Raw genomic sequence first — 26,540 nt, 5'->3', positions numbered from 1 at the left:
AGGAAGCTGAATGGATCAGATAATTCTACTAAGAAGGCCTGGAAATAACCATGAAAGCCAGGGTTTTTTTCATTTGACCAAGCTGAGCTTTTGTGGTCTTAGTACTGAGCACATGAATATACTCTCCAGAAGGATCACTTTGAAAGGAGATGAATGATTTTTGTTATAAAGCTCATCCCAAAGGCTGGCACAGAAGAGGCATAGGAAATGCAAGCCACCCCTGAGCTTTATCAGACTGCAGATCACCAGATGAAACCTGTGCAAACTACCAGTCTGTATCTGACCCCCCGAGAAAGCTCACCTCTTAAATGTGTAAGAGCTGTCCAGACAGCACAAGTAAGGTGGTGTTTTCCCACGGTTTGCTAAACTGTCTGCCGGCACTGCTTTTCGATAGTGAGTATTTATATAATTAACGAATAGTTTGGAATGTTTGTGGAGTATTGATGGCTGCCCCGTCTTGTTTGCAAAGTACACTCATTTTAATTTGACCAGATCTTAAGAAATGTTGAGTATTTGCATCTTTGCTGACGCATCTCGTATCTGAACCTGGTAAATGTGCCAAGTATTTTCATATATCCGCAGAAGAAATCACTAGGAATAAAGTGTATGGAGCTCGCCATGCTCAACATCTTGTGCAACATGATTCTTTGCTTATAGAAATATAATCTTTTGTATAAGTTTCATATTCATTCATTAGAATCTGTTCTCTCCTGGATCCACTTGCATGAAGTCTTGTTAATTAATAGCGGTTAGACTTTTGCATATCAATAGAAATGTAGATCTACCACACACTGTTGGTATGGCACGACTGGGGGTCTTAAATGATTTGGGGGTGGGGGGAAACCCCACCATAAAAAGTTGTTACACACAAGCAGCATCCAGTTTTGAAATACCACATTTTATCTAACTTGTGTGGAGGTATTTTGTTTCATGCCTCAAAAAGAAGTTGGTAAGCTGTGTTAAGAAAGCTGTAGAGCATGCTACTGCAAGTATTGGAATATAATTGATAAATCAATGGTGTATCCTCATCTTGAATGCTTGATTTTGGTCTGCCTCTTAGGAAGGACACAGCAGGAACAGAAAGGCTGTGGAAAGAATGGTAGAAATTACTAAAAGGCGCAGGTGAAAATCGACCCAGAATAGTCACTGGACCTGGAGGAGAATAAGGGAGGGATATAATACGGGTAAATAATAATAATAAAAAAAAACAATAATGGTTTGGAGAGTGTAAATTATCCTTTCCCGTAAGAGAATAAGAAGGAACCGAAGCAGACCGTGAAAAGCTCGGAGCCCTTTCCGTGCGGTGCGGTAGCCCAGCGCCGGCAGACACCGCTGGGGCCGGGAGCCCGGCTCGCTCCGGGAAGCCCCGGCAGAGCAGCGGGGAGCCGGAGCGGTGTCCGCAGCCGCATTACGGTCCGGGCTCTCCGCCTGCTCTGCCCGGGAAGGCGCCGGCGGCCCCGGAGCCGCCACGCCGCGGACCGCCGCTCCGAGGCCGGACCGCGGGGCAGGCGCCGCCCGGGGGAGGCGGGGGCGGGAGGGGGGGGGGGGGGGGGGGGGGGCTCGGCAGCGCCCCTCGCCGCGGCGTCCGGGCGCCACCAACCCCCCCGCCGCCCCGACCCGGGGGGCGGCCCCGGGAGCCCTTGGGGGCGGGCGGGGGGGGGCCGTGCCGGTGACGTCGGGTTTGCAGCAGCCCCGAGCGGCAGCGGGCGGGCGGGCGAGCCCCAGCCCCCGCCGCCGCCCGGTGCTGCGGCAGAGGGCGGCGGGCCGGGAGCCGTACCGGGGGAGGGCTCCGGCGGCGCCAGGATGTAGGCGCGGGGCGGCGGGGAGCTGCCGCCGGCGACGGGCTCGCCATGAAGAAGCACTCGGCCAGGGTGGCCCCCCTCAGCGCCTGCAACAGCCCCGTCCTCACCCTCACCAAAGTGGAAGGTAAAAGACGACGCTGGGAGCGGGACGGGGTGGGGGGTATCCCGGGGAGACCGGGTACCGCCACGGGGGATGCTCTGGGGCCACCGGGTACCGCCACGGGGGATGCTCCGGGGAGACTGGGTGCCGCGACAGGGGTTGCTCCGTGGCGACCGGCTGCCGTGCCGGGGCGATGCCCGGCGGCGGGGAGCTGCGCGACCCGTGGGCGGGCGGCGGGGGTCCCCGCCGCCCGCCCACGGGTCGCGCAGCTCCCCGCCGCCGGGCATCGCTCTGGCTCTTTCCTCCCCCACGCTGCAGAGGCAGAGCTCCTCTCCTGGAGCTCCTGTCGGCCACCGGGAGCGACCCCCCAGGCCCCTCGGCAAGTACCTGCCAGGCAGGCCCCCTGACAGGATGGAGGGAGGATGCTGGACAGATTTGACCCCCGATGGGAGGAACACTGCCCCATGTCCCAACCTTTGGTTGCCAATCCATCTGTGTGGTAGCAGTGGGGTTGGGGTTCTGTGGCTAGGAGGGACATTAGGAGCCAAACAGTAAGGGGGGGGTGGGGGGGCGGTGGCAGACCTTCAGGGACCTTTGGAGACTTTCAGGGACCATGGCTGGGGACCTTGAAAAGGGCAGTGATGTGCTTAGGAGGGTTTCCCAGAGAGCTCTGAGCGTAGCCGGTGGGGAGGTCTGGGGCAAGGAGCTGCGATCTTCAGTGGAAACCTGTAGGCCACGTCCTAGAGAGGCAGAGCAGGTGAGATGGAGGGGGTGATGCGGAGGCAGGAGGAACAGAAGGAGGATTCAACTCAGGAAGAGGAGCCCATCTGAGGGGTGGATGCGGAGCTCAGTTCCTGAAGGAAGGACAAAGAGGAAGCCACTGGTTTGGGGTATCCACTGGGGAATGTGTTGAGAGAATGGGGCTGGTGAGAAGACAAAAGTTGGCTGAGAGGAATGGAAAGAGGAGAGGCAAAAAGGGGTGAGAAAGATGAGGCAAAGAGGAAGAACAAGTCAAAAAGGAGAATGATTGAATAGTAAGAGGTAAAATATGAATGTAAGACTCCATAGAAAGCTCACAAAGAAGAAAAAAAGTAATACTGAAAAACTGAGGAACAAAGAAAGGAAAAGAAAAAATGGTAGCCAATAGCTCTGTGGAGGAGAGAGTGTTAAAATGCAGAAATGCGCAAGAGGGGGAAAAGAACTAAAATCGGCAAGTAAAAGTAGAAGATCAGGAGTACCTGAAGGCTGTTATTTCAGTTTGTGGGGAATACAGCTGTTGCATTCCCCAACATGAAAAGCATCTGCTGTAGAGATAGGAAAGGGGAGATCTTGGTTTTCTGACCAAAAGAAGAGCAAGTCTGATCTTCATTACGCTATAATTACAATAAATAGAACCCCTTGGAGTTAGCCCTGTGCACAGTAGAGTGTTTCTGTCAACGTTTGCATTGGAGGTTCCTCTGGGCAGGGAGCACGTCTCCCTTTCTTTTGGTGCATTGCACATGCTTTTTGAATCATAAATAATAATAACCCACCAGGTTCTAGCTTTGAAATGTGGGTCATCTCATTCCTCTTCTACCAGTTCAAATACAGTTTATTACCTACCTTATATAGAAAGAGAAGCAGTGCAGTCTTTCCCTGTGCCATAAAATTGAATCCTTTCAAGCATTTCCATGGGTGCTCTGCGTACTAGCTCTCAGACACCCTATCGCCGCCCACCAGGGACTTTGTTGACCTAGTTGGACTTTTCCTCCTTTAATTCAGATTCTTTTTTCCTTTATCATCAGTGGCAAAATCTAAGCTGCCTTGATGGTGTATGATAGGGCCCAGAGGTTGTACAGAGGCAGGTAAGGGTTTCCCTTGCTGTTTGCTTCCTTTTAATGAAACAGACTGGCTTTGTTTGAGAGCTTCTCTTTCCAAATCAATTGACAACATTTCCTTTCAGACTAATATTGACTGATTTTGCCAGCTGGTGTTTAGGGCCATATGAAAAAGCCAAGATGTAGTTATAGGCAAAAATAAAGTGAAACAGTGGGCATACCGTGGACTGCTTGCTTCCTTTGGTCTACCTGCCATACCTCTGGCAAACATCTGCCTTCCTGAAGTTCTCTGGTAGCCCACGTCCCTTGCAAAGGTGTAGCCAATGCTGCAGGAGCAAGACAGCAAAAACTTTCCTCTGCTTCGGAGTTATGATTATTTTCTCCCCAATCAACCACCAACCATCAAAGCATTTCAAGGATCTTTGGCAGAACCACTAGGAATATGTTTCACTCTAGGATAGTTAGCCAAGAGGAGCCTTTCATTGATATGCATTGCTGTAAAGCCTTCCAGCATTCCCTCTATTTTCCTGCTGGTGCAGTAGCTTCTTTGCTTTAAAAGGGAGATAAGGACTTTGTGCGCCTTCAGAAGCGTGACTGCCATTTCGAATTATTTCAGAGATTGAATCATCAGTATGCTCTGAGCCTGCTGTACCAGCACTTTTCAAGACAACTGTATCTACATGCATCACTCTGGCAGGCAGTAACCATACCATGTGTTTTCTGTCCCTGGTACCATTGCACATGCTTTGTATTTTGAGAAACGTAGGCTTGGTGCCTGATTTGTGCTTGTTCATCTTTCTGTTGTTTTTCTCACCGGTTTCCATACGTACCACTGTAGCCATTCCTCTCAGTCCAGCCAGTTGACTGGTTTCACCCTATTTGTACATGAAAACACAGTGTACTTTGAGGACTGACTTCCCTTCCTTGGGATGGTAAATATTTCCATCCCTGCTCTGCATCTTGGTGTCTTCCAGAGATAGGTAACATCAAGTTTCATGAGAAGCTGCAGGACAGTCACCTTGCCAGAGAAAACCCATCCTTCTCTACTTAGAGCTACTTATTCCCAGTCTTCCAAGGAAATGGTGCTGAAGCCTCCCCGTACAACACATTTCCTCTGCGCTGTTCTGTCAGGACTGGTGATATTCAGAGTTGCTTATAAGGCCAAAGGTACCTCTCTGCTTTCAATGAATACACATAACTGTCTAAACTGAGTTGCTGTGGAGCCAGATTCTGCCACATGCTCAGCTGGAGTAACCTTGTCGGCACCACTGGAGTTGCAGGGAATTTGTACAAGTACCAAATGAGAAATGCATTTGGCCTTCAATATATTTGCATGCCTGGAGGGAGTTCATTACAAGCATATCAACACTGTAATCACTTTAATAATAAATCTTTTTCTCTTCTTTAGCAAGCACAAACTGAAAATCCCAAGTACAGCAAAAACTTCCATGAGTGGCAGTCTCCTTTCTTAAGAGATGCCATTCTTACTATCCTCATTTTGCAGATGGAGCAGTTGAGAAACTGCAGAATGAAGCAACTCGTCTAAAAAGAAGCAGCACATCTTTTCACAAAGCAGGCAAGAAAAGACCTGCAGTAGATAGGAATGCACCCCCAAACTTCCCACATGTGTTTTCTGGCCACGGGATGGCACTGCCACAAATGGATGCAATAGAGGTGCGAGAGCACTTCTTTTACTGAAGTCAATGACTTCAGGTTCCTCCTAAAACTTTCTTTTGGGGAAATAAGCTGAAATGCTGCATAAATATATCTCTGGGTAAATCCTGTGTAACTATTAGCAGTGTTCTTCTGGTGGCATCTAAAGGTTTTGGCAGTCAGGCAGCGCTTGTTTGTACTTGGACTTAGCCCTAGGACAGACCCTGTGAAAATTTCTACCCAGGGGTTAGCATTGTGCCCAGTGGTCTTTTTTATGTGAGAACTGTACATTATTGAAATAGGCAGTGCTGGTGCGTTCTAGAAAACAGAAGCAGGTGGAGAGCAGCAGAAGCCAGTGGTTCAGTGTCTTAGCCAGGGCTGTGGGTTTGTGTGTGCTTCCCCACTGGAGTGGCCTTCACAAGGAACGTGTGCTGGCTTCTGCGGGCAGTAATTTGCAAAATGTTCCCTTTTGATCAGCCTGTCTTCCTGCACAGAAGACGGTCTTAGATGTGAACATTGATGATCAGCGCAGAGACCATCAAGACCACCTTGTGCTGGCTCCATAGTTGTGGTAGCACTTTCACTTGCTCCTGATCGGAGTTGGGATGCAGTGAACAATCCAGGGGTGAAGGTAACGGTGACAAGTTTGCGTGCAGCTAGCAGAATGAATGAGGGTGTAAATTTGCTGTGTGTCTGCTTCTCCATGGTACCTGTCATCATGCGCTCTGTTATTACAGGGTAAAGTCAGTGTGGCTTACTCCCCTGTTGGAAAAGCCGTACCCTCTTCCATCTTTACTGTGGGTACTGAGTATTAAGTGCACGTAGGCAGTACTTACACTCTGGCTTTGTCCCAGGGCAACTTTTGCCCAATTTTCCTATTCCTTGCGGTATTTTCAGTTAACACAACAGCATATTTAAGCAGATATCCAATATCTTGTTCCAAAGGCACGAGGAGTTTCTTGTTGCATAACACCTGGCTCCCTTCCCAAATGGCACCGTGCTTTCTTAGGCTTTAAACAGCCTCAAAATGAGCCGTTCTTAGCCGTGCTAGGCTTACTCACTGGGGATTCCCACCAGCTCGTCTTTGATCGTGTCCCACTGGTTATTTCGTATACCATCTGGCCTGTACAAACCCATAAGCTATAGGTTTGGAGGTGACTCATTACTTCTGCACTGGATGTCCCCTCCCCAAATGATACAAAAATAAAATGAGACCATTTTGATGTTACTAAACTAATGCCAGAGCAGGAGCTTTAATGCGTCACGAAGCAGAAAGATAAGTTATTAAAGATTTATCTAAGCTTACTTTAGTGGCTGAAATGAGCCAATATGCACACACTATGGACTAACAATCGTTTCATTTACAGCGACAGAACTTAAGAATAACAGCAACCATTGGGTCATCTTCTCAGACCTTCTGTAGATCACAGACCATTACGTTTTACCCACTTATCCCTAAATGAAGCAAGATGCATTTTCTAGTCATCTTGAACCAATTTAGGCATTTGCTCTCAAAAAATAAGCAGATTACTAATCCATCTATGTAATTATAAATTTCTCCCATGAGAAGCTGGAACAAGAACTAGTAAAAAATAAATATTAAGTCACCAGAATGTGTCATTCATTATCTCTTATTTTCATTTTGTAATTTTTGTAAAAGAATAGATCATAGACTATTTCAGTTGGAGGGGACCTGCAACGATCATCTAGTCCAGCTGCCTCACCAATTCAGGGCTGACCAATTTAAAGCATGTTATTAAGGGCATCGTCCAAATGCCTCTTAGACACTGATGGGCTTGGGGTATTGACCATCTCTCTAGGAAGCCTGTTCCAGTATTAGACCACCCTCTCGGTGAAGAAATGCTTCCTAATGTCCAGTCTAAACCTCCCCTTGTGCAGCTTTGAACCACTCCCATGCGTCCTATAACTAGATACCAGGGAGAAGGTATCAGCACCTCCTTCTTCACTTCCCCTCCTCTGGAAGCTGTAGAGAGCACTGAGGTCACCCCTCAGCTTCCTTTTCTCCAAACTAGACAAGCCCAAAGTCCTTAGCTGCTCCTTATGAGGAGGACATTCCTTCCAGCACTTCAACCAGCTTTGTTGCCCTCTTCCAGATGCATTCAAGGACCTTCACATCTTTCATAATTGTGGGGCCCTGAACTGAACGTGGTATTCAAGGTGAGGCCACATCAAAGCTGAGTACAGTGGGATAATCACCTCTTTTGACCAGCTGGTTATACTGTGTGTGAAGCATCCCAGGATGCGGTTTGCCCTCTTGGCTGCCAGAAGTTTTGTCCCTCTTTCCTAATGGCTGACAATTGTAGACAGTAGGATTTGTATAGAAGCAGTTCAGTGTAAGAGCCAGAGTTCAGAAAAGACTAGTAGTTCACCATAAAAGTCTATGATAGCTCAACATGTATTCCCCAGCAATTTCCCAGTTACAAGTCTCATATATAGCATTATTTATGTTGTAGCTTTCTTAGCACATTGTACTCAGCACGACACATTCACTTATGTACTAAGCGGCTCTCTCCACTTGGCTGGAGTACCATTCGCCAACCTTTAGTCCACAGCCCAGTTAATCTTTGCTAATTATAAACCATGAGATGCCACTGCAGACCTGGATAGCATCCTGCGGAAGCAGGAATTTGGCCAATAAAAGAGTAGATTTACTTTATAATCTTCACTGGGTTTTGCTGACAGCCACTGCAGCATAAGATCAAAGGCAACAGGAAACAAGGCATTTTTAGCGGTGCCGAGCTAGCTTGCTTTTAGGCAGAGCTGCCCACCAAATGTGTTGGCACCATGTATTGGAGAAGCCAGGTACCACCTCTGCCCAGTTCCAGGAACTTGGATCCATTCTACCAGGACATAATGCAGGGGGACCTAGCCTGGAAACTTGGAGACTCCTACTCAAGGCAGGAATTTTGCCATGGGATCTAGCACCCTTTAGTTATACAAAAGTTATATGTTGACTCTTCTTGAAGTAATGTGTATACATTTTGTTCAGTATCCCTATTTCTGGCCAAAAACCTCCTCAAATAAAAAAACCTGAGCGCCCTGTAAGCCTTGTAATTCAGTCACGGAGAATACAGAAGTGAGGAAGTATGATCTAGAAATGCCAGTTCCACAATCACTTCAAATTCCCTAGTGCAAATCTCGGCAAGGATAGTATTGTATTTATGGTGAAGAAGGCCTGAATCTGTCTTCTGTGGCTGATTGAAACAAGTGAGGAATAGCAGGCTGTAAAAGCCTTTCTCACTGAAAAGAGGAAGAGGCAAGTATCAGAGAGAAAATGGAAACTGTGATGTATTTTTGCTCGGAGTTATGCTGAGTGCCTTGGTGCCACCATAGGTCTAGCCAAACCTAACTTTGTTATCAAAGGAGACCCAGCTTTTGCTGAGCTTGTTGGTGAGAAGTGAGGAGGCATCCTCTTCTTTCTTCTAGTAGATCCTTGAGCAGGAAATCATGTGGAGACTTCTCTGGATATATGTATGTTACTCCAACCAGCATGAGCACGCTAAAGTCCATGTCAAGTCCACTGTAATATCCGATTATTGGTTGACAGAGAACAGATGCCTCAACTAATGCTCAAAAAAGCATTGTGTTTGAGGTTTAATAGCAGGTTAACCTTTTAGGTTCTAAGAGAGCAATCGATTGGAGTTAGAATTCAGGACTCAAGAAATCAATGGGGTATAGAAAAATCTTCTAATAACTGTGTTTACTTGAAAGCCAAGCAGCTCTGAATTTTGGAAAGCTCCGTAAGGGAGAAAGAACATCGTCTTGTTTTTGATAGATTGCAGCCAGCATAAGCTCCACAGTTAGCATGAACTCATTTACCTCTTCACATAAATACCTGTATATATGTACTGATATAAATGTGCTATTTATATTAGTATAAGTAGTTATATTCCCTTGGAGATAAAACTATTACTCAAGAAAGACGCATGGCACTCAAACACCTGGCTAATTAATACAGTAGTTGCCTGCAGAGAATCCAGTTTGTTTTTTTTCACTAGAACATACAATCATCTCTCAAGCCTTTGTTCAGGGTGAGATTTGCACAGATTCTGATTAAAATTTGCCCAGAATACCGTTTTGGTCATAGCTTATTTTTGTTCTAATGGAAGTTCTGCTTCCACATAGATGCTGGTCTCCTCAAAGTCAATGGCAAAACTTGCAGTGACCTCAGGAGATAGCTCACTGTAAGCTTCAGCCCAATTTTTATTCAGGAAAGGAATGCGGAATAACGAGAAAAAAAAACAACTCTTTTTCCATACTATCAAGAATATGTATCTCATAAACAGCTTTATTCTTTACGTGCTTTATGGCTGTTACTTTTCAGTACCACAATGCTGATACTTTATTAAACAGCCAGTATCTTCCATTTTCACTCTGGACTCCAGTCATCATTCTGATTAATAATAAAAAGGACAGTATTTAGGGGAACTCCCCGCCAAACAATATGGAATATCATATTTTAATAAGGCCTATTCAAGTGCAGCACTTTTAATAGAATTTCTAAGCGGTTGCCTCTGAAGATAAATTAAATGGATTCAAGTCCAAATTGCTGCTGTTGATAATTTTTCAGCTCTCTCTGTATCAGTAACAGGAATTGGAATATATATTTTTCAGGAAGCCTTGCTGGAGTATTTGACAGAGGAAGAAAGAAATATGTATGCTAAGGAGGAGAATTTAGCATATCTTCAACAAATATGTGCAGATTATTTAATTCCAACTCTTAACATTAAGTATAATATTTAGCACAGGATAAAATGGGAATTAATATATGATAACCATTAGTGATAGAAAATGCTGTATCTTTGAGTAATACTTTAGGATTTGGGAGTACCAGTTACAAGAAATTTATGCCTATTTTGTACAAGTTAAGCTATATGGATGGTCTGGTGGTATCAGTGATACGAGACAGATTTCCACAGACAAGAGGACAGGAGAATCATCTTGATTGCCTCTGAGCCAATAGACCTGTTTCCTACCCTGTTGAAATTAAGGTGAGATGATCAGATAAGTTTGAATATCCTGCATAGATTATTGTAGCACTTTATTTTGTGTAATTAGTTAATTTATATTATGAATTCTGATAGCAAAAGAGGGTCTGAACTCAGACTGCATTCATCTTGCTTTGAATGTGTGTTCATGCAGTTCTCACCATTTCCAGATACCGACATTCCTTATTCTGTACCCTTAAGCAAATTCAGACCTTCTGACCTATTATGGTAATACCCTGGTTTTGTTCTTTAATATAACCACTACTGTGGATATTAAAACTATCTGCTGTATTGATTTATTCTTAATTTAGTCATGCATGATCAAATTAAGTAAAATTATTTTTATCTGTTACTGTAAAAGCAAAGTATTTAAAGAAAGTGCTTTAAACTTTTGCAGTTTCCTAAATAGCATCTAAATATCCATATGTGCAATGCCATTTTCACCGAATATTCTCATTTAAAAACTGATTTAATAAAGGTTTGTGGGGTTTTATCATTTTTTTGTTACGACACATTAATTGGTGTTCATTAAAAAATATAATACTGTTCTGTTAGACCTTCAGCACTGACCATGGTTGGAAAGTTGAGGAAATGTGCGCAGCCTAACCCAAAGTCATTGCAGCACTAAACATTGCAGGCCCACCTGTCAGCCACCCACAAGGACTCACAGCTTCCCCGTAGGAGCCCAAGAGCAATTTCCTCAAAAAATCACACGCACAGCCACCACAGGGGCCCAACCAAAGATCCGTCCAGTTCTGTCTCCAGCGTGGTGGAATTAATGGGGAAGGTGTATTTTCTAGCCTGAGATGCTTCTCTTGCAGTGTGGGTGTGCTGACAGCTGCAGTTTCCCCAGATGTAGGAAACAACTTTTTTCTCCATTTTCTGCTTTGTTCCTAGTAATTTTTTGGCAGTTATTTTGCTTTTTTGGCTGCTCCTGAGCACTGAGTTGCCCTTTTTGTGGAGCAGCCTGTGAAGGGCTTGGGATCTCTAGTGGCAATGGCCAGAGCCCATCACTGCGTGTGCAGCATATGGATTGTTTACTCCCACCTGCACCTCATTATCGGCACACTTCTCCATCTGCCCATTTATGACCCAGTCACGTAGTCTGTCATCCCTCAGAGCTGGCCCTTACCCCTGCTGACCTGCCTAACTTCATGCCATTAGGAAGCTTTGTCACCTCACCGCTCGCCCCCTTGTTCACGTTATCTGTGGTTCTGGTGAAGAGTGCAGGACCCACAGAAGACCTCTGCAGAGCTTCAGCTACTTCCTCCATTGCTATACTTACTCCTCACTGGTTTCCTACCTTGTACTGAGCCTTTTGTCCATTCCAGCACCTTCCCTGGCTGCTTGTTTTCTGTAACGCCCTTTGGAATGGGATTTTGTCAGAAGCCTCTTAAAAACCTAGAAAGGGAAACTGCATCTCTTTTATCAATGTGCCTGTTGACCCCTCTCAGAGGACACAGGTGAGGCTGCAGGATGAATCGACTAATTTGCCTGGTAGGTAATAGTGAGCAGAGACCTGTGCTTTGTGCCATGCTAGGATGTCCGTTCCTCACTATTGCTCACTCTTTCTCGCACTTGCCATTCTGTTGTTGGCAGCTAAGTGGCTGAACCCTTTCCTTCAAAAAGTAGAGGTGAAGCATGTGCTCCTCTTCAGCAGATCAATACGTACACCAGCCTCCCACCCCCTGTGCTAGAAGGAGCAGGGATCCCATCTACCCAAGAGGTTGCCCTAATCCACAGGCCCTCCAAGGCCAAGGGAGCGCAGGTATCAGCAAAGCTGGTCTGCTCAGAATAGAGTATGTCCTTATTTACTGGGAAGGTATGAAGTGAGGTCATTTGCCTAGAGGAGAAGTGAGGCTCTAGGCCTTGTTTCAATGACAAATACAGGATGGAAATATTTCTAGGAGATGATCCGTAAGATGAGAGATGGAAACAAATGTGTCTTTGAATCTTGACAGGGTCTGGTTGTAAGAGAGGCACAAACCTGCTTATGAGTCATGATGCTTGGGCGTGCCCAGGAACAGATTCTTTGTCATCTGAGGAGCTGTAGTGGGACTGGGAGGAGGATACAGCTGGTGCAAGCAGCCTTGGCAAAGCTAAAGCTAATTTGGAGAAGGAGGGAATGTCCCTTGATGCAGAAGTTAGGCTGTGCGTGCTGTCATTACTGTTCCGTGTAGCAGAGACGTAGGCCTTTGGAAAGGTTGATACATGGAGATTACTGGCTTCCAAAACAAAATATCAACAGTTCCTTAAAACCAGCTATCAGGATGACCTGTGAAAGGAGAGATCATCGTGGACAATGGCATGAGAAAGCTGCACTAGCTACTGGGTGATCTTCCAGGAGACAGATGAGTCCCTAAGACCTCACTCTTTAACCTGACCAACTGTGAAGAAAATGCCTGGGCAACATATCTGAATAAATATCATTTCAGATTTAGACAAGTACAGTGGCAATTAGAGATGTAAATCACTTTGTGGCACTTCATCTTCTCTTTACAGGATGATGATGCCTCAGCTGTTTTTTAACAGCTTAGCTCAAAAATCCTGCGCAGCTAAATAATGCATAGCTAGTGTGGTAGACAGGAATGGGATAAAAACAGTTTGAAGAGTTTGGGAGTCTGCTACTGAGACAAATAGTATTGTCTGTCCAGAAAACCACCACCAGAAGTCCCCGTGTGTGTTCTTAGGTATGTTTGTAACTGGTATATAATTGTGTTGGAACTAAGGGCCTCCCGGTGGTCTCTCCGTGTGGTAATTATTGGGTGAAAAGGAAGTCACACAGCATTCAAGGTTGTGAGAATATACTTTGTGTAGGTGTCCAGCTTCGATCCCCCTGCATGGCACAGGTTTCTAGAGCTCTAACCACACTGAGGGGCAGGTGCTGTCTTACAGGGCTTGCCTCAGCTCCTTCTCCCCTATTTATGATAAGCATATAGTATTTTTGCAAGCTTTGTTCTGTGCAATGCCCAAGCAGCTACAAAACATTTGAGAGGCTGGCAAAATGGAAATGCTGTGAGGATGGCTCATTTGTAATTGTCAGAGAGACCTGTGAAGATTCTTCCTTTTGTCAGAATTTCTTCCAGAAGCCTGATTTAAAGAGCTGTTTAAGAATATACTTTACGTTGAAGCACGCTTGTAGCCTGGGGAAGCTGGTGGAGCTGTGCGTTATCATTAGGCATGTGTTTCAGTCCCTAACAGACAGGACCTTAGTCCGTGAGGGTCACGTTCTCACTCTGAAGAGTCGGCGAGGGCACCCGGCACTTTTGTAATACTTCTTTCGCTCATTTGCTGACCAGTCGGCAACAGCTATAGCGCTTCACAGGTGACAGCTCTATATGCTTGTGTGGCCGGGCCCAGCTCTGAGCCCACCAGTGCTGTCTGCAGTGGCTTTACTATCTGTCCCTGGCAGCAGCGGTGGAGAGGCGGGACTCACCTCGCTCAGCTTCAGACACCTACACTAGAGACACCTACTTCTGAGCTTGTCGTCCCAGACTGTTTAGAGCTGGTAGGGAGAAACAAGCACTTGGAGAGGGTGATTCATCTGGCTTGTTTTCATCGTCTACTTTAGGAGGAGACAAATTGTGCTATGGAAGTGTCTTTTTTCTGTCTACTAACTATGCAGAAAGTGTAAATGACTGTCTCAGATACACAAGTCTGCACAGCAGATGTCTCAAACTGAGAAGATGAACGCCACCCTTGGTTTTTATCAGTATCACATTTTTTAACATAGACAGTGGGGTACAGTATGCTGCTATGGGAAGCCTTTAACTGGCTAGCTGTGCACAGGAGGCTTAAGCCTTAAATCACTTTTGAAGTGGCCTGGACAGATGATTTCAAGGTGTAACCTCTGCTGGGGTGGATTTTCTCTAACCCAGTGCAAGCATCTGTCATCAGTGAGAATGGGCATATCATCTAAGGCATCTACCTTACCTGGGGTAAGCAGTGCCTTCCACTGCCTGTTTTTCTCCATGGCTTCAGCCAGGAGCATGGAGTGAGTAGCTCAGGTATAGACGTCCCTACCACAGGTATCTGAAGTCAGCAGAGAGGGGTCTCACCCATAATGGAGGAAACAGAAGGATGGCTGTTTTCTGGGCTTAGGGATCCTCGTGGCTAATGGCATTGACAGTGGCATTGGAGGTGATTTGCTGCCATTGCTTCTGAATGCCATGGGAGAGTAGTTAGCTGAAAGGGAGGGGAGTGGTTCCAGTTGGGATTTATGAAACAGGAAAATGAATGAACAAAAGGGAGAATGAAAAGACAAATTTAGTAAAAGCAAGATAGGCATTTTGACTCTATCTCAGCATCTTGATTTACTCTTTGGGGGGATACAGTAGCATATAGGGCAGTCTGCTGCCAGGGGTAAAGGAAGAAACCCATTAAAAGTCTGGAGGAGGATGTCCAGAAAGAAAAGTCTTTAATGTCCTGCCTCATCCATTCTGAAAAGCCATTTTGCTGTCTTTAAATTCATGTACATTCTGTTGCCAGCTGGCCCTTGAGCAGTGTTAGAAAGAGAGTGAGGAGCTTCTCATCCATGTGTGGGTTTGAGGTCACCCCATCTGTGCACGTGTGACTTGGGTGACAAAAACTGTCCCCATGGGGACATAAGGCCCTGGCAGGGAAGGGTATAGCTCTGGGTGTTATACGTGCCAGCTGGCAGGCAAATCCACAACACGGTAAATGACAGGATGGCATTACATGGGCATATATCATCTGTAGCATCCGCCATTTCCAAAGACAGTCTAGCTTTTGGGGGCAGATTACATCCCAGGTATCCTCCGGGATACTGTCGCATCCACTGGAAAAGGCTATGTCCATTTGCCATCTAGCACTCCGGCAGCACAGGAAATCATGAGAGCACAATGTAGTTTCACTGATGGATAGTTAAAAGTAATCCCAGCTTGTAACTGCTAATCACAATGTCAGTGATTTTTACCCCAAAATACGGGGCCTATCATCTTGAAACCCATCATACCTGGGGTAAGTTTTTACTCCATCCAGCATTTAAGCGCATCCAAAGAGTAAGCATCCCTAGAAATGTAAGCCTCAAGCTGCAAGATCACTTTAGAAGAGATACATGCAGTATTGTCTTTTGCTGAAAGTGAATGTTTCTGTTGGTGTATCTAATACAAAATTAAATGTACCTGGACAAGTCATTCTGTGTATGTAGCAGAGAAAACCAGTAAAGTTTGGCTTTATTTCATAGGAAGTAATTGCAGTGGAAGAGAGTTAAAAGGCAGTGATATTAATGTAAGTTGTCCAAATGAGCTGCTGACTCATGCATATGTGCACAGTGCGATGGGGAGCAGGGTGGGCGGCTTCAGCCCGTGGTGGGGCAAGATCCTCCCCAGTGTCTGTTGTGGGATGTCCACCAAACACTGCATTATTTTATGTTGAGTGTCTGGTGAATCAGATGGTATAGTTGTGATCTTCCCTCTTTTCAGTGATTGCCAAGACTACTGGCCCAGAGGGCCAAACATGTTATCTTGCTGTCTCAGTGACCAATTCTTATTTTAGAAAAAATAACACAGCTTCAGTGTTGTGATTCAGAGCACCTACTCATCTTGGGATATCATATACCCTTACTGGCTTAAGGCACATTCCCTAGTGCTAAATATCTTCAGCAGAAGGGGTTTAAATTCTGGTTTCCTGCTTCCTGGGGGAATAACTGCAGAGAAGATGGGGACAGTGGGTACCCTACTAGCTGTCTTCTTGAAGGAGGAACATTTTTGCCTACCTCTCCAGTTAGTTGCAGAGATGCAATCTGTGAGTGGAGGGGGGCTCTTCCCTGCATTGACGCAGTGGCGCAAACCCCTCCTAAGCTCTCACTTGGCACCCTGGCTGCCTAGATTAATTTTTCCTGTGCCCAGCTCTCCCTGTGGTCCATGGGAAGTATGCTGGAGTTCCTTAGGGTGTGTGAAGAATTTGCTGTTGCAGTGACAACACCAAGTAGAAAAGCTTGAGAGGAAAGGAAAAGTTCAGTAATCATTGGGGGACTTGTGCGGTGGACAACAGAGAGAGCGCTGGCAGCTGCCCGTTACACGGTGAAGTTAAAAGAAAAGAATGTACCATTGTTCAGCAAACTGAACCCTGACGGGTCTGTGCAGCGAGTGAGGCAAGAAGCATTAGTTACAAACAATGTATTACAAAGAAAATGTGTTAAAATTATTTTAAATGAGCTAAGGGTTCACAGGCAGCTTTTTTTCACTTCTAGCTTCTTCTACCATTTAACAGGTAGCTTGTAACCTTCTATTATGTGTTTAATACAAAGCCACATTAACTTTGGATAATTCATTGGCCTGATGGTGCATCTCCTGTTATGTGGGAAGCTGCCCACACAGTCTTCTACTGAAAACTGGAATAAGTGGAGAGATCAGCAACATCCCCATCTCTCTTAAAGCCGCTCAAAGACTACATGTTTTACTGCTGTACAATCTTTTTAGATTTCAAGATATCAGAGACTGCAGTTTTTCCTGTTACAAAATACAGCTTTACTAGGCAAACTAATGGTACTTTTAGCTCAGATCATGCATTTCTTATCTGTAAAGAAATAATTAAATAGTTCTCTCCATTGGAATAAACCTTTTCTTTAATAATGTATTAGCTCATGTGAATACAAATTTAGGTTAACTTGAAATGAAAGGTTTTAAGAGATTTTCCATTCCAAATACTGATTCTCACCAGGATAAGGAAAGTTTTTTTGTGTGTAGATCTCTCTTAGTCTGCCTTGAACATATATAAGTGTTTGGCAATAATGCAGTCTCACATTGTCCTGGCTGTACTTGTATTTCTCTTTTCACCTTTCAATGCATGCAGTGACCTCTGGACACTTTTGAAGTTGTAGGTTCTTGGCTTTCAACATGAATTACTATCACATCCTCCTTCAAGTGAATGGACTGACTAAACTGAAGTCAGCCTTTAACAGAATTCACTGCTGAGTGTTGCATGTGGGTGACTGACGGCTGTAGTGGTTGTTGAATGGGGTGAATTTAAGAAAGACAGGTGAAAGCCCTAAAGGCAGTGGCCTGCTGCGGAGGTCTGCCAGCACGTTTTGATCTCTGTAGGAACTGAACCACCTAACCTCGCTTCGCTCATTCACTCACAAGCTACATACAGTCTCTGCCGATAGTGGTATCTGGTAGGGCTATAAGAATTCGAGTTTAAGGATGTAAGGGGCAAGGTTTTTAGGCGAGAAATTTCCAGCAGCGTGCTATGCTCAGTTATACCGGGGCAAAGTTCCAGTCCAGTCTCACTTGGTGCAGGACTCGAGCTAAAAAAAAGTTAGGGTTGCCTAGTCTGAAATGCTCTTCAGGGCAGCCTATGGGTTGGTCTCATTTTTGCCATCTGGCTACAGCCACAGCAGAGCTGTTTTGCTAGGGATCACTGAAATACTTAGTGATGCAAGTTCAGTATTAATTGTGCTACTTACATTGCACTGATCATGCTTAACTGTAGGATTAAATACATTGTCCCCTCTCTCCTTTAAGAAACACCAAATTCCATAAGCTGCCTAATTCTGCATTTTCCAAGACAATAATAATTCCAAGTGTTGTTGTAATCACGTTTGCTGCTTTATTAAACTCAATGCCATATTTTTCATTCATTTACACATTCTAACAGCATCAGTTTAAGCGGTGTGTTAAGCCTTTCTACGTACATCGGAGCAACATGTAATTTTCATTTCCATTTTACACAGTGGCTCCTAAATCTAGAGGTGATAATTATTATTTGCGGTGTAATTATGCCTCAGTTGAACCAGAGGCTTTGCAATGATCTAAAAATGAATGACGTTTTGTGGCAAGATCTGGTGGGTTTTTTTGCTGGCAAAGCTCCACGTGACTTGAGAAGAGCCGAGGGTTTGAAAACTGAAGTGCAGGCTGGATTTCCTTAGTAAGCCTTGTGTTTTCTTCTCCCCAGGGGATGAGCGCTCCCGGGAGTCTCCAGCCCCAGCCGAAGCACAGATGCAAGCCGGGGCGGAAGGCGGTGGAAGGGTGAACCGCTGCTGCTGGAAATGCTCCGTGACACAAGTCAAGAAGATTTTCTGGGGTGTGGCTGTGGTCCTGGGTGTCTGCTCCTCCTGGTCGGGTTCAACCCAGCTAGCAAAACTGACCTTTAAGAAATTTGATGCACCCTTCACTCTAACGTGGTTTGCAACAAACTGGAACTTTTTATTCTTTCCTTTGTATTATCTTGGACATGTTTTTAAGTCAGCTGAAAAGCAGTCTCCAAAGCAAAGATACAGGTATGGGAGCTTTTGTTTTTTCTCCTGTGGCTCTTGTATGCTGCTCTGCTTCTAGCAGACGTTTTATTCAGATCAGCCAGTTAAGTCAAGCTTGCATTTGCTTTCCTCTTCAGGTTTGTTAAAGGATGTTCTGAATTCATTCCATGTCCTGCGCTAGGTGGTATGTTATTATTCTTAATACAATTTCACTCCAACAGGAAGAAATCCAGGTTTATTTCCGATACATCCGAGTCCCGTAATGAAAGTCCGCATTTTCTGCAATTGCTTCTCAAGAGTTTTCTGTTCAAATCTCTGTGAACATCATTTTTTTATTAATATCTTCTTCCTCTACCCACAGCTGACCTTTATGGCAATCTCTGAGTAGGCTAAGTAAGCTTTTCTTTTCCAAACTCAGGACTAGTGCAGTATCTTGAAGGGCCAAGTAAAATGTATTGCAGTATTTTCCTGGCATTATGCCCCTGACATCAAAGGCCAAGCTGTGATCCCAGTTAAACTGGAGCTGTTGTGTTTATTTCCGGGAGGAAGCACAGTCATAACCGAAGGCAGCACTTTGTCTTCAGCACACCTTGTCTTTATGGCAAGCCAAACCCACAAAGCCTGAAGCACTCGTGGAAAACTGTGAGTGCCCGTCCTCCGTGAGGGGCTAAGGATGCTCTGGCTGCTTGAAGGACTGCCTCTTGGGGAGCGCTCCTTCATCTCAGCTCATTTTGGCCAGAGAGGTGTCTGGGACAGATGGGATGACTCAGCCATCAAGATGTCCCGTGTCAGAGAGCTTCCCCAATACATGGAAGGATGTGAACAACATTTTCCCCTTCTGTTACACAGTGGGACTCACAGTCTTTTAATGAAGTAGCTGAGAAAGTAAACAGTACGAAGTACACATTTCTCAGTTTCCAGCTGTGCAGCAGCGAGGTGGAAACTCACTACAGGAAAAAATCTAAGAAACCAGGATATTTGGGCAAGGCTCTACCTCAGATGACTAGGGTTAAGATAAAAATGCTGAAATTGTGGTGCTTAGCCATTGTTACAGCTTCTTCATCTTCTAAATCATTCAGGGGCTTCAGATAAAGAAATGTCACCGTTCACTGCAGGTCCTACAGCAGTATCCAGAAGTTTTAAAAGCATTTTCATAAGATGCCATGTTTCCTGCCCTTCAGTTTGTATTTGTTGTTTACTCCACAACAAACGTGGTTGCTTCAGAGATGAGAGAAGTATGGAGGTTAGAGAAAACAACAGTTTGATCTACAAACAGTGACAAATGTTAGCCCAAAACAACCACCTTTTCGTTTCTTTGGTTTTTAAGTATTTTTCTTTCCAGCTGCTCTCAGATAATGTTTTAAATGCTGCTGAATTCTGGGGTAAGCAGTTGCGGTTCGCCAGATCCCTGGGGTTAAAACCAGAGCATTATACTCTCTGTTGCTGCAGTTAATTGATATAGTTGGTAGTTTTATGTTGTTACCGTAAGCTGGCAAAAAGATAACTCTCTAAGACTCAGTTTGGAGTTTAGAAAGCAGGCATTCTTTATTGCAGCGCTGGGCGCACAGGGGATCGCTCCAGCTAGTGTGCGCGCCCACTTGCTCAACTACAAAGATTATATGCAATCAAAAGAGACAAAGTCATTAGATTTCTGAGAAATTATTAACATATTCATACTATTTCCATAACTCATTAATATATGTAAATGTCCTTGACACATGTGCATTTATGTCTATTGGTGGTCTTCCAGGGCTCTCTGGTGGTCATCAGTAGTCTTCCTCACCGTGCCTGCTGATTGAACTCGGTCTTCGCACATGCTCAGTTTGCCCTTTTTCCTAATTAGATGACACTGAATTACACAAAACTAGCTCATTCTAGCATATACTCCTTATGTACTCTATTCAAGGCTACTGTGTCTCAAAACCTCCTTTTATCTACCTAAGCACAGCACCTGTTTGACCCATCTGCTCGTAAAACATCCCGAAATTTGGCTGTATTGCTCTAGGGAGGGAACCATACGTCCTTCAGCTTGGTATCAATATCTTCCATTTAATTAAATGATGGCAGAGTTGAAGAGCAGGTGTAAGCCCTGCAGCCTGTTTGGGATGCAAGGGGACATCATTACAGGCAAGCTTGCAGCAGGCTTAGTAAAGAACATGCACATGTGTCTGATCAGCAGATTGAATAGGGTTAATTTCCAGAGTTTTTTCCTGGTGTTAGAGTAGAATTGGGCATTTGGAGATATGGCTTTGCTGCAGATTTGTTTTGTGGTTTTGAGCAAGTCACTACAGACATCTGATTTCCTTGTACTCTCTTTGGTTGGATGAGACAGTCCTTCAGAGGGAGGACTGTTCCTTACCATGTGTTTATGTAGTGTCTGCTTCAGCATGTCCACTATCTACGCTGAGACCTTTCAGTGGTCTTGCACTAAGAATTACTATAGAAAGAATTACTGTTCATCTGCCTGCTCTGTTACGGCTGAGAATCTGAAAACCCAAGTGTTGAGTTCCAGCATCCCCTCTTAATTATTCCCCCTTTTTGCATATCTTTTATATATGCATATAGAGAGAGAAAGACATATACAGAGACTTTAGAGCTCTACTTGAGGCATTACCATCTACAGGAAAGCTTGCACTCCAGGCACAGTTGGACATGTTAGGGAGGCATTGCATGGGCTTCTGAGTAGTTAAAATAAGACAATTCTGACCTGGAACTAACACACAACTTGGTTAATCACTTGCTTCTTCTTTCATCCGTCGCCTTCATTTATTTTTTATATACTATCTAAGCTCTCTGGCAGGCATTTGCAATGAGATAAATGAAAAGGTGGTAGTGGAAGAAGGTGGAAATATGACATCTAAGTCACCTTAGCAGTGAGGTAGTAAAGGAAGGGATTCTCAGTTCTTGCCTACACAGGTTGCTAAAATCCACAGGAACCTAATTTTTTTGGCAGCAACTCTCCCCAGAAATACCTGCGCAGCCACCGCCACCTCCTCAGCAGGGCCGGGCAGCTCAGCCTCCCCTCACCACGGCACAGACAGTGCCTTCACACCGCTCCTTCCTTGGTGGGTGGCTTCATGGGGCCTTGGCCAGCAGGAGTGCTTTGGGGTACGTCGGCATACAGCTAAAGAGCATGTAACAGCAGCCATTAGGAAAAAATATACGAAAGAGGGGTCTTAAAATGTAGGAACAGTGAATAGATATATAGTTTCTCCTATACAGGTTATATGGTTTATTTAGGGGGTTAAATTCCTATTGTATTATACCAGTGTATATATATATACACTATGATGTACCTATATGTATTTGTATGTTTCGTAGTTTCACAGAAGAACATACCTGTTGTGAATACAAACCAGTTTAAAGCCGCACAGATTTTTTTTCCCTATTTTATAGCTCATATAATTCTAATAAATTTGCCACCAAAATTTTATAGTAGCACATTAAATTTACAAGCAGTTCTATTCAGTTTCCTTACCAGATTTTGAATATTAGGCCATAATGTAAAGTATTAAGGATTTCTGACTGACCCATATCGCATGGTAAAGAACCTTCCGTTTAAGCTGAAGTAGACTATCAGTTGTGTCCACAGCATGGCGAGAGAGTCACTCTTCGAAACAATCCAAAACTTATGCATTCACATCCAAACTGCTCTAGGCTCCTTGGGCAGCTCCATCAAATGCCAGAGTTGTGCCCAAGTGTAGACAGCTCAGGGACAATTTGTCCCACGCTCACTCCCAAGCGTGCCACCCACCCTTGGCACAGGACTGTGTGCGTGGGGAGTGATGCAGAGAGCTCTGGCAGGGCTGCTGAAGAGCACGCCAGGGTCAGCGCCGCTCTCTTCCTTCTTGTGCAAGTGCTCACTAGCTTAAAATAAAATTACAGTAACTAAATTATCATTCATTTCAACCGCTGTCCAGTCCAGAAATAACACGTGTAATGATTTATGCGCCTAATGGATCATTTAAGACTACTTAATGTTGGCTTCATACTTTTTGCTTCCAAACTGCTTTATAAAATGACACATTTAATCTGACGAGCTACCCTCCGTCATGCCTACATTATTAATTTATGAGGTAACATAAATTAAAAGCACTAGAGCTTAAAGTTCCCTGGCTACATGAAAGATTAAATTAAAATCTCTGTGAGATACCGCTTCGCTTTGTGTATCTCCAAGCAGGACAAAACACACCTTTTATAAATATTCACTCTATGTGTGCAAACTGGGGGAACAACGGAGGGTTGTGTTCACATTTTAGCAGGAGAATACCTCCAGAAAGCTTGCTTATTTTGATGGTACGGTCTAATCTAATGATTTTTTGAGAAGGAAATGGCAGGACATTCCAGAAAGGTTTACGTGATTATTTATTTATTTGTTTATCATTTAGATCTTGATTTTTATTTCACAAAGCATTAGGGCTAAAGAAAACACCAGAAGCTAAAACTAAGTCTCTTCCAAAACCTTGATTAGAGATGATGTGTTGGGTGAATGATAGAATCGTCACGCGTACCTGCACTGATCTACAACCACATTTGAACGTGTTTTAGCATGTTCTTTTTCACTAAATCAGAGTTTTGTCTCTATACTGCCCCCAAATTAGCTGCCACTAATCTTTCAGAATTTTAAGATTTTTCTTCGAAAAGAAAGAAAAAAGTTGTGGGTAACACCAAAGTATAGTTATTTAGTTGAAACGGAACCAAAATACCGGAGGCATCAATGGTAGAGCAATAATGTAGTAGATCTCGCTCTAATTACCAACATATTAACTTCACAAGAGTCACTGTTGCTTTATATGCGTATGGGCTCAGAATAGCTCTTCAGTAGCCAGAAATTATCAGTGCCATAGCTTCATGTGATGTCCAGGAGAATGTGGGCCAGTTTCTAAATATGTTTCACATGTATTTCTGCTCGCATGGAGGAGACGAGGCGCTAGCCCGGCATCCCCAGTAATTCCAGGGGTTTGTCCATTAGTTTGATCCTGACTTATACAAAAGCGCAATTAACTGCCCCATGGGCACTGCCTTCCTCTTCTGCAGCAGGCAGAGGACCTGGACATGCAGTACTGGTAATGAACCGCTTGGCCACAATGAAATTCTAAGGGGGAAGAAGGTCAGAGCCTGATTTGGTGTGACTGGATGCTTTTTTACTATTGATTTTCAGCATTTTGTATTCATAAGTCTGTCTTACCCAGCGGCATTAAAATGTTGCAGTGTGGTTGGCTTTTGGCATCCTACTGATTTATATTACTACTTAGGTGGGAGCTTCACCACCAGACCAGACGGCATTAATAGAGTCATAAATAAGCTACGAAGGCATCAAGACATGATGAATACAAGTGTTTTTAGCAAATGTCACCCATGAAGCATGTTTTCTTTCAAAAAACTTCAGTTTATAAACTCTATTTGTCTAATTCAGTACATTAGCCTTAAAATAATATCTATTTACTTTGTGTTCCTCAAAATAAAATCACTTTATAATTCAAGCTGCCATTAGCTTGTTGGGGGAAAAAAAAAAACACCAACAACCAAAGAACAGAAAGGACCCTTGAAATTAAAAGGTACAAAATATGATTCTTACCTGAGTTAGATAGATACAAGCCAGGAGTGACTCCAAATTAAATCGATTTGATCTCAACAGCAGTTTGTCAGGATTTAACCTTTGTGCTTGGTATCAAAGCAGTTAATTAAAAGAAGATGTGAATATTGTGCAAGAGGTTTATCATACTCGTGGTCATCTGTATCTCTCCTGCAGATGTCTGAACTGTCGTTGGTGATGTGTTATTGATGGGCCATGATATCACTTCTCGGACTGTTTTCACTGAATCTGCACTTTTCTTCCAGGGGTTCTAGCTGAAGACGAGGCCAAATTGTACTATTAGCAAGTGGCAGTAGTAGTGAAGCCTTCTGCTGGAACAATGTGGGGTTTGTGGTAGGGGCAGTGCCCTTGGGCATCTGTCTGACGTCCAACCTGCTGTGCACACAGCATCAGGCCAGGGCATGGAGCGTTCGTGCGGGCTTAGCTCAGCTGAAGCCCAAGCCACAGAGCTCAGGGTGATGCTGTTGCTCACTTCTGTTTCTCAAAGTTAAATAATTACCTCCTCCTGATGAAGCCTGCGGTAGCTGCTGTCTCTTTCCTTTTGAAAAGCAAAGTGTGTTCCTGTGGGACATGGGCTAGGGGTGCGTTACACCGTGGGAGTTCTGGAGGCAATTCCTTGCTGCTGCCTTGCCATAATGTGGCTAGGCTGCATTATTGCCAGATTGTCACAAATTGTCATTTCAGCTGCTTCCTTGGGGAGACTTGTTTTCTTAGGTGATTATGGGTTAGTGTCATGGTTTCCTGCTCTTTGTGGCTCCTGCAACAAAATTTTCTCAGCCAGCTGTCAAAAACATGCTCTGCAGGCTGCCTGTTCTTGAGAAAATAGGTAGTCCTTCAGCTCCAGAGTATTTCTAGAGTAGCCTCCTGTTCACCTAAGTCTTTTCCACACACTGAAGACAGTACCAGGGGTTAGATTAGGGAAGAAATCTGCACAGCTGGGTCCTCAGTGCCACGGTGCATATTCCAGCACTGCCAGCTTGGAGCTGAATGCGCAGCTTGTTCCTAAAATGCATGGGAAGAGCAAGCACCTACAGAGGAGGCGCGAATGTGAGGTACGTAAGGTGAACAGCGGGAAAGGCTGAGGAGAAAGCGAAAGTCTGTTTGCCAAACTTTTGCTGTTAGTGGGAGCCCTCCACCATCCTGAGTTAAGTGCCTGACTAGACTTGAGGTGGCACTCCCTCTTGATGTTTCATTGGAAAGCTTAAAAAACTGCTCCCACACCCGTGTTCAAGGTGATAGTTTTCCTGTTCCTCAGATGGATGGTATGGGAGCTTGGTACCTACGTTGGGCTGATGATGTGAGTGGCTGGCTGAATGCCCCAAAATTAATGCCTGAGTCCTAATTTCCCTGGAGGCCGCTCACACAATGTGAAGCATGTGGGTTTTGGGCACATAAGGTGGTATTTATATGCTTACCTCCCTTTCTAAACCTACCCCAGCTTTTACATCTCCTGAAAACACCTTTAAGAGAATTTCTTTAAACTTCTGTTTGACTAGTTTGCTAATTCCTTCTATTCGGGTAGCTAACACTGCCTTTGAAAGCTCCTGTCTTAGCTTCTGTGAGAAAACAGTTGTGGTTCCTTCTTTAGTAAACCAGTCCTTTGTAATTTAGCCTCCGAGTTTATAGTTGGAGATTGCATTTGTATTTCAGACCATGGTGTTCTGGGAACAGCTTAATGTTCATGCCGGGTGAAAAACTTTCCCTTAATCTGAAGATCCTTCATCTGTTAAGGATCACTTCTTCTGGGCTTTTGGACCTTGGTGGAATGCTAATAGAGAATAAAAATTGGGTATACTACCTGATCAGGAGAAACACATGTTCTTTAATCTTGAGCCTGGTTTGCAAAATCATTCCAAGGATGATTGAATTAAGCAGTGACCTGTAATTTTGTCGTGTTGTTCCATTACTTTTGTCTTCTCTGCTGTGGCTTGAACAGATGCTCTAAAATAATTACATTATATGCCTCCGATGAGGTAACGGTGCTTGAGGCAAGGGCTAGAAAGAGAAGTAATTGTTCTTGTTACCTGCAGACAGGGCATGTGCTATGAAACAATGTGTTTATGAATGGCTTTAGCTTGGAAAAAAAGTCATGTCTTGCAGCACTGAATGATCTCTGGTCAGTAGTTAAACTGCACTTCATTAACTGGCTTTTCCTCTGGTTAGTAGCTGCCAAGCCTTCCACGCTGCAAGGGCTTTTCCCAGGAGACCTCAAGAGCAAATCCACCAATACTGATCTTAACTATGCTGATCCCTCTGCACTGACTGAGACTGTGGAACCAAAGAATTCAGGTTGAAGGGACCTCAGGGGTCGCCTCCTCCTTTCCCTGTCTCCAGGCATGACCTGC

General features: G+C 44.5%; 1 protein-coding gene across 2 annotated transcripts in view; it reads left to right on the top strand.

Moving 5' to 3' along the window:
- The window catches only part of SLC35F3 (solute carrier family 35 member F3), a gene marked incomplete at both ends in the record, with an annotated part of 186,095 nt that overhangs the window by 116,769 nt on the left and 42,786 nt on the right, over positions 1 to 26,540 (top strand). The window contains 2 exons of one of the 2 annotated variants that reach the window (XM_082481239.1): positions 1,851 to 1,926; positions 18,299 to 18,623. In XM_082481239.1, coding sequence (XP_082337365.1) covers positions 1,851 to 1,926; positions 18,299 to 18,623 — 401 coding nt within the window. Of the gene's footprint in view, positions 1 to 1,850; positions 1,927 to 18,298; positions 18,624 to 26,540 lie in introns of those variants that run through there. The other variant, XM_082481238.1, reaches the window with a different exon arrangement.

The sequence above is a fragment of the Vanellus vanellus genome (assembly GCF_965231255.1).
Source record: "Vanellus vanellus genome assembly, chromosome: 3".
Taxonomy (NCBI): Eukaryota; Metazoa; Chordata; class Aves; order Charadriiformes; family Charadriidae; genus Vanellus; species Vanellus vanellus.
Note: the sequence above shows the minus strand (reverse complement) of the source record. Positions and strands in the feature narration are given on the sequence as shown.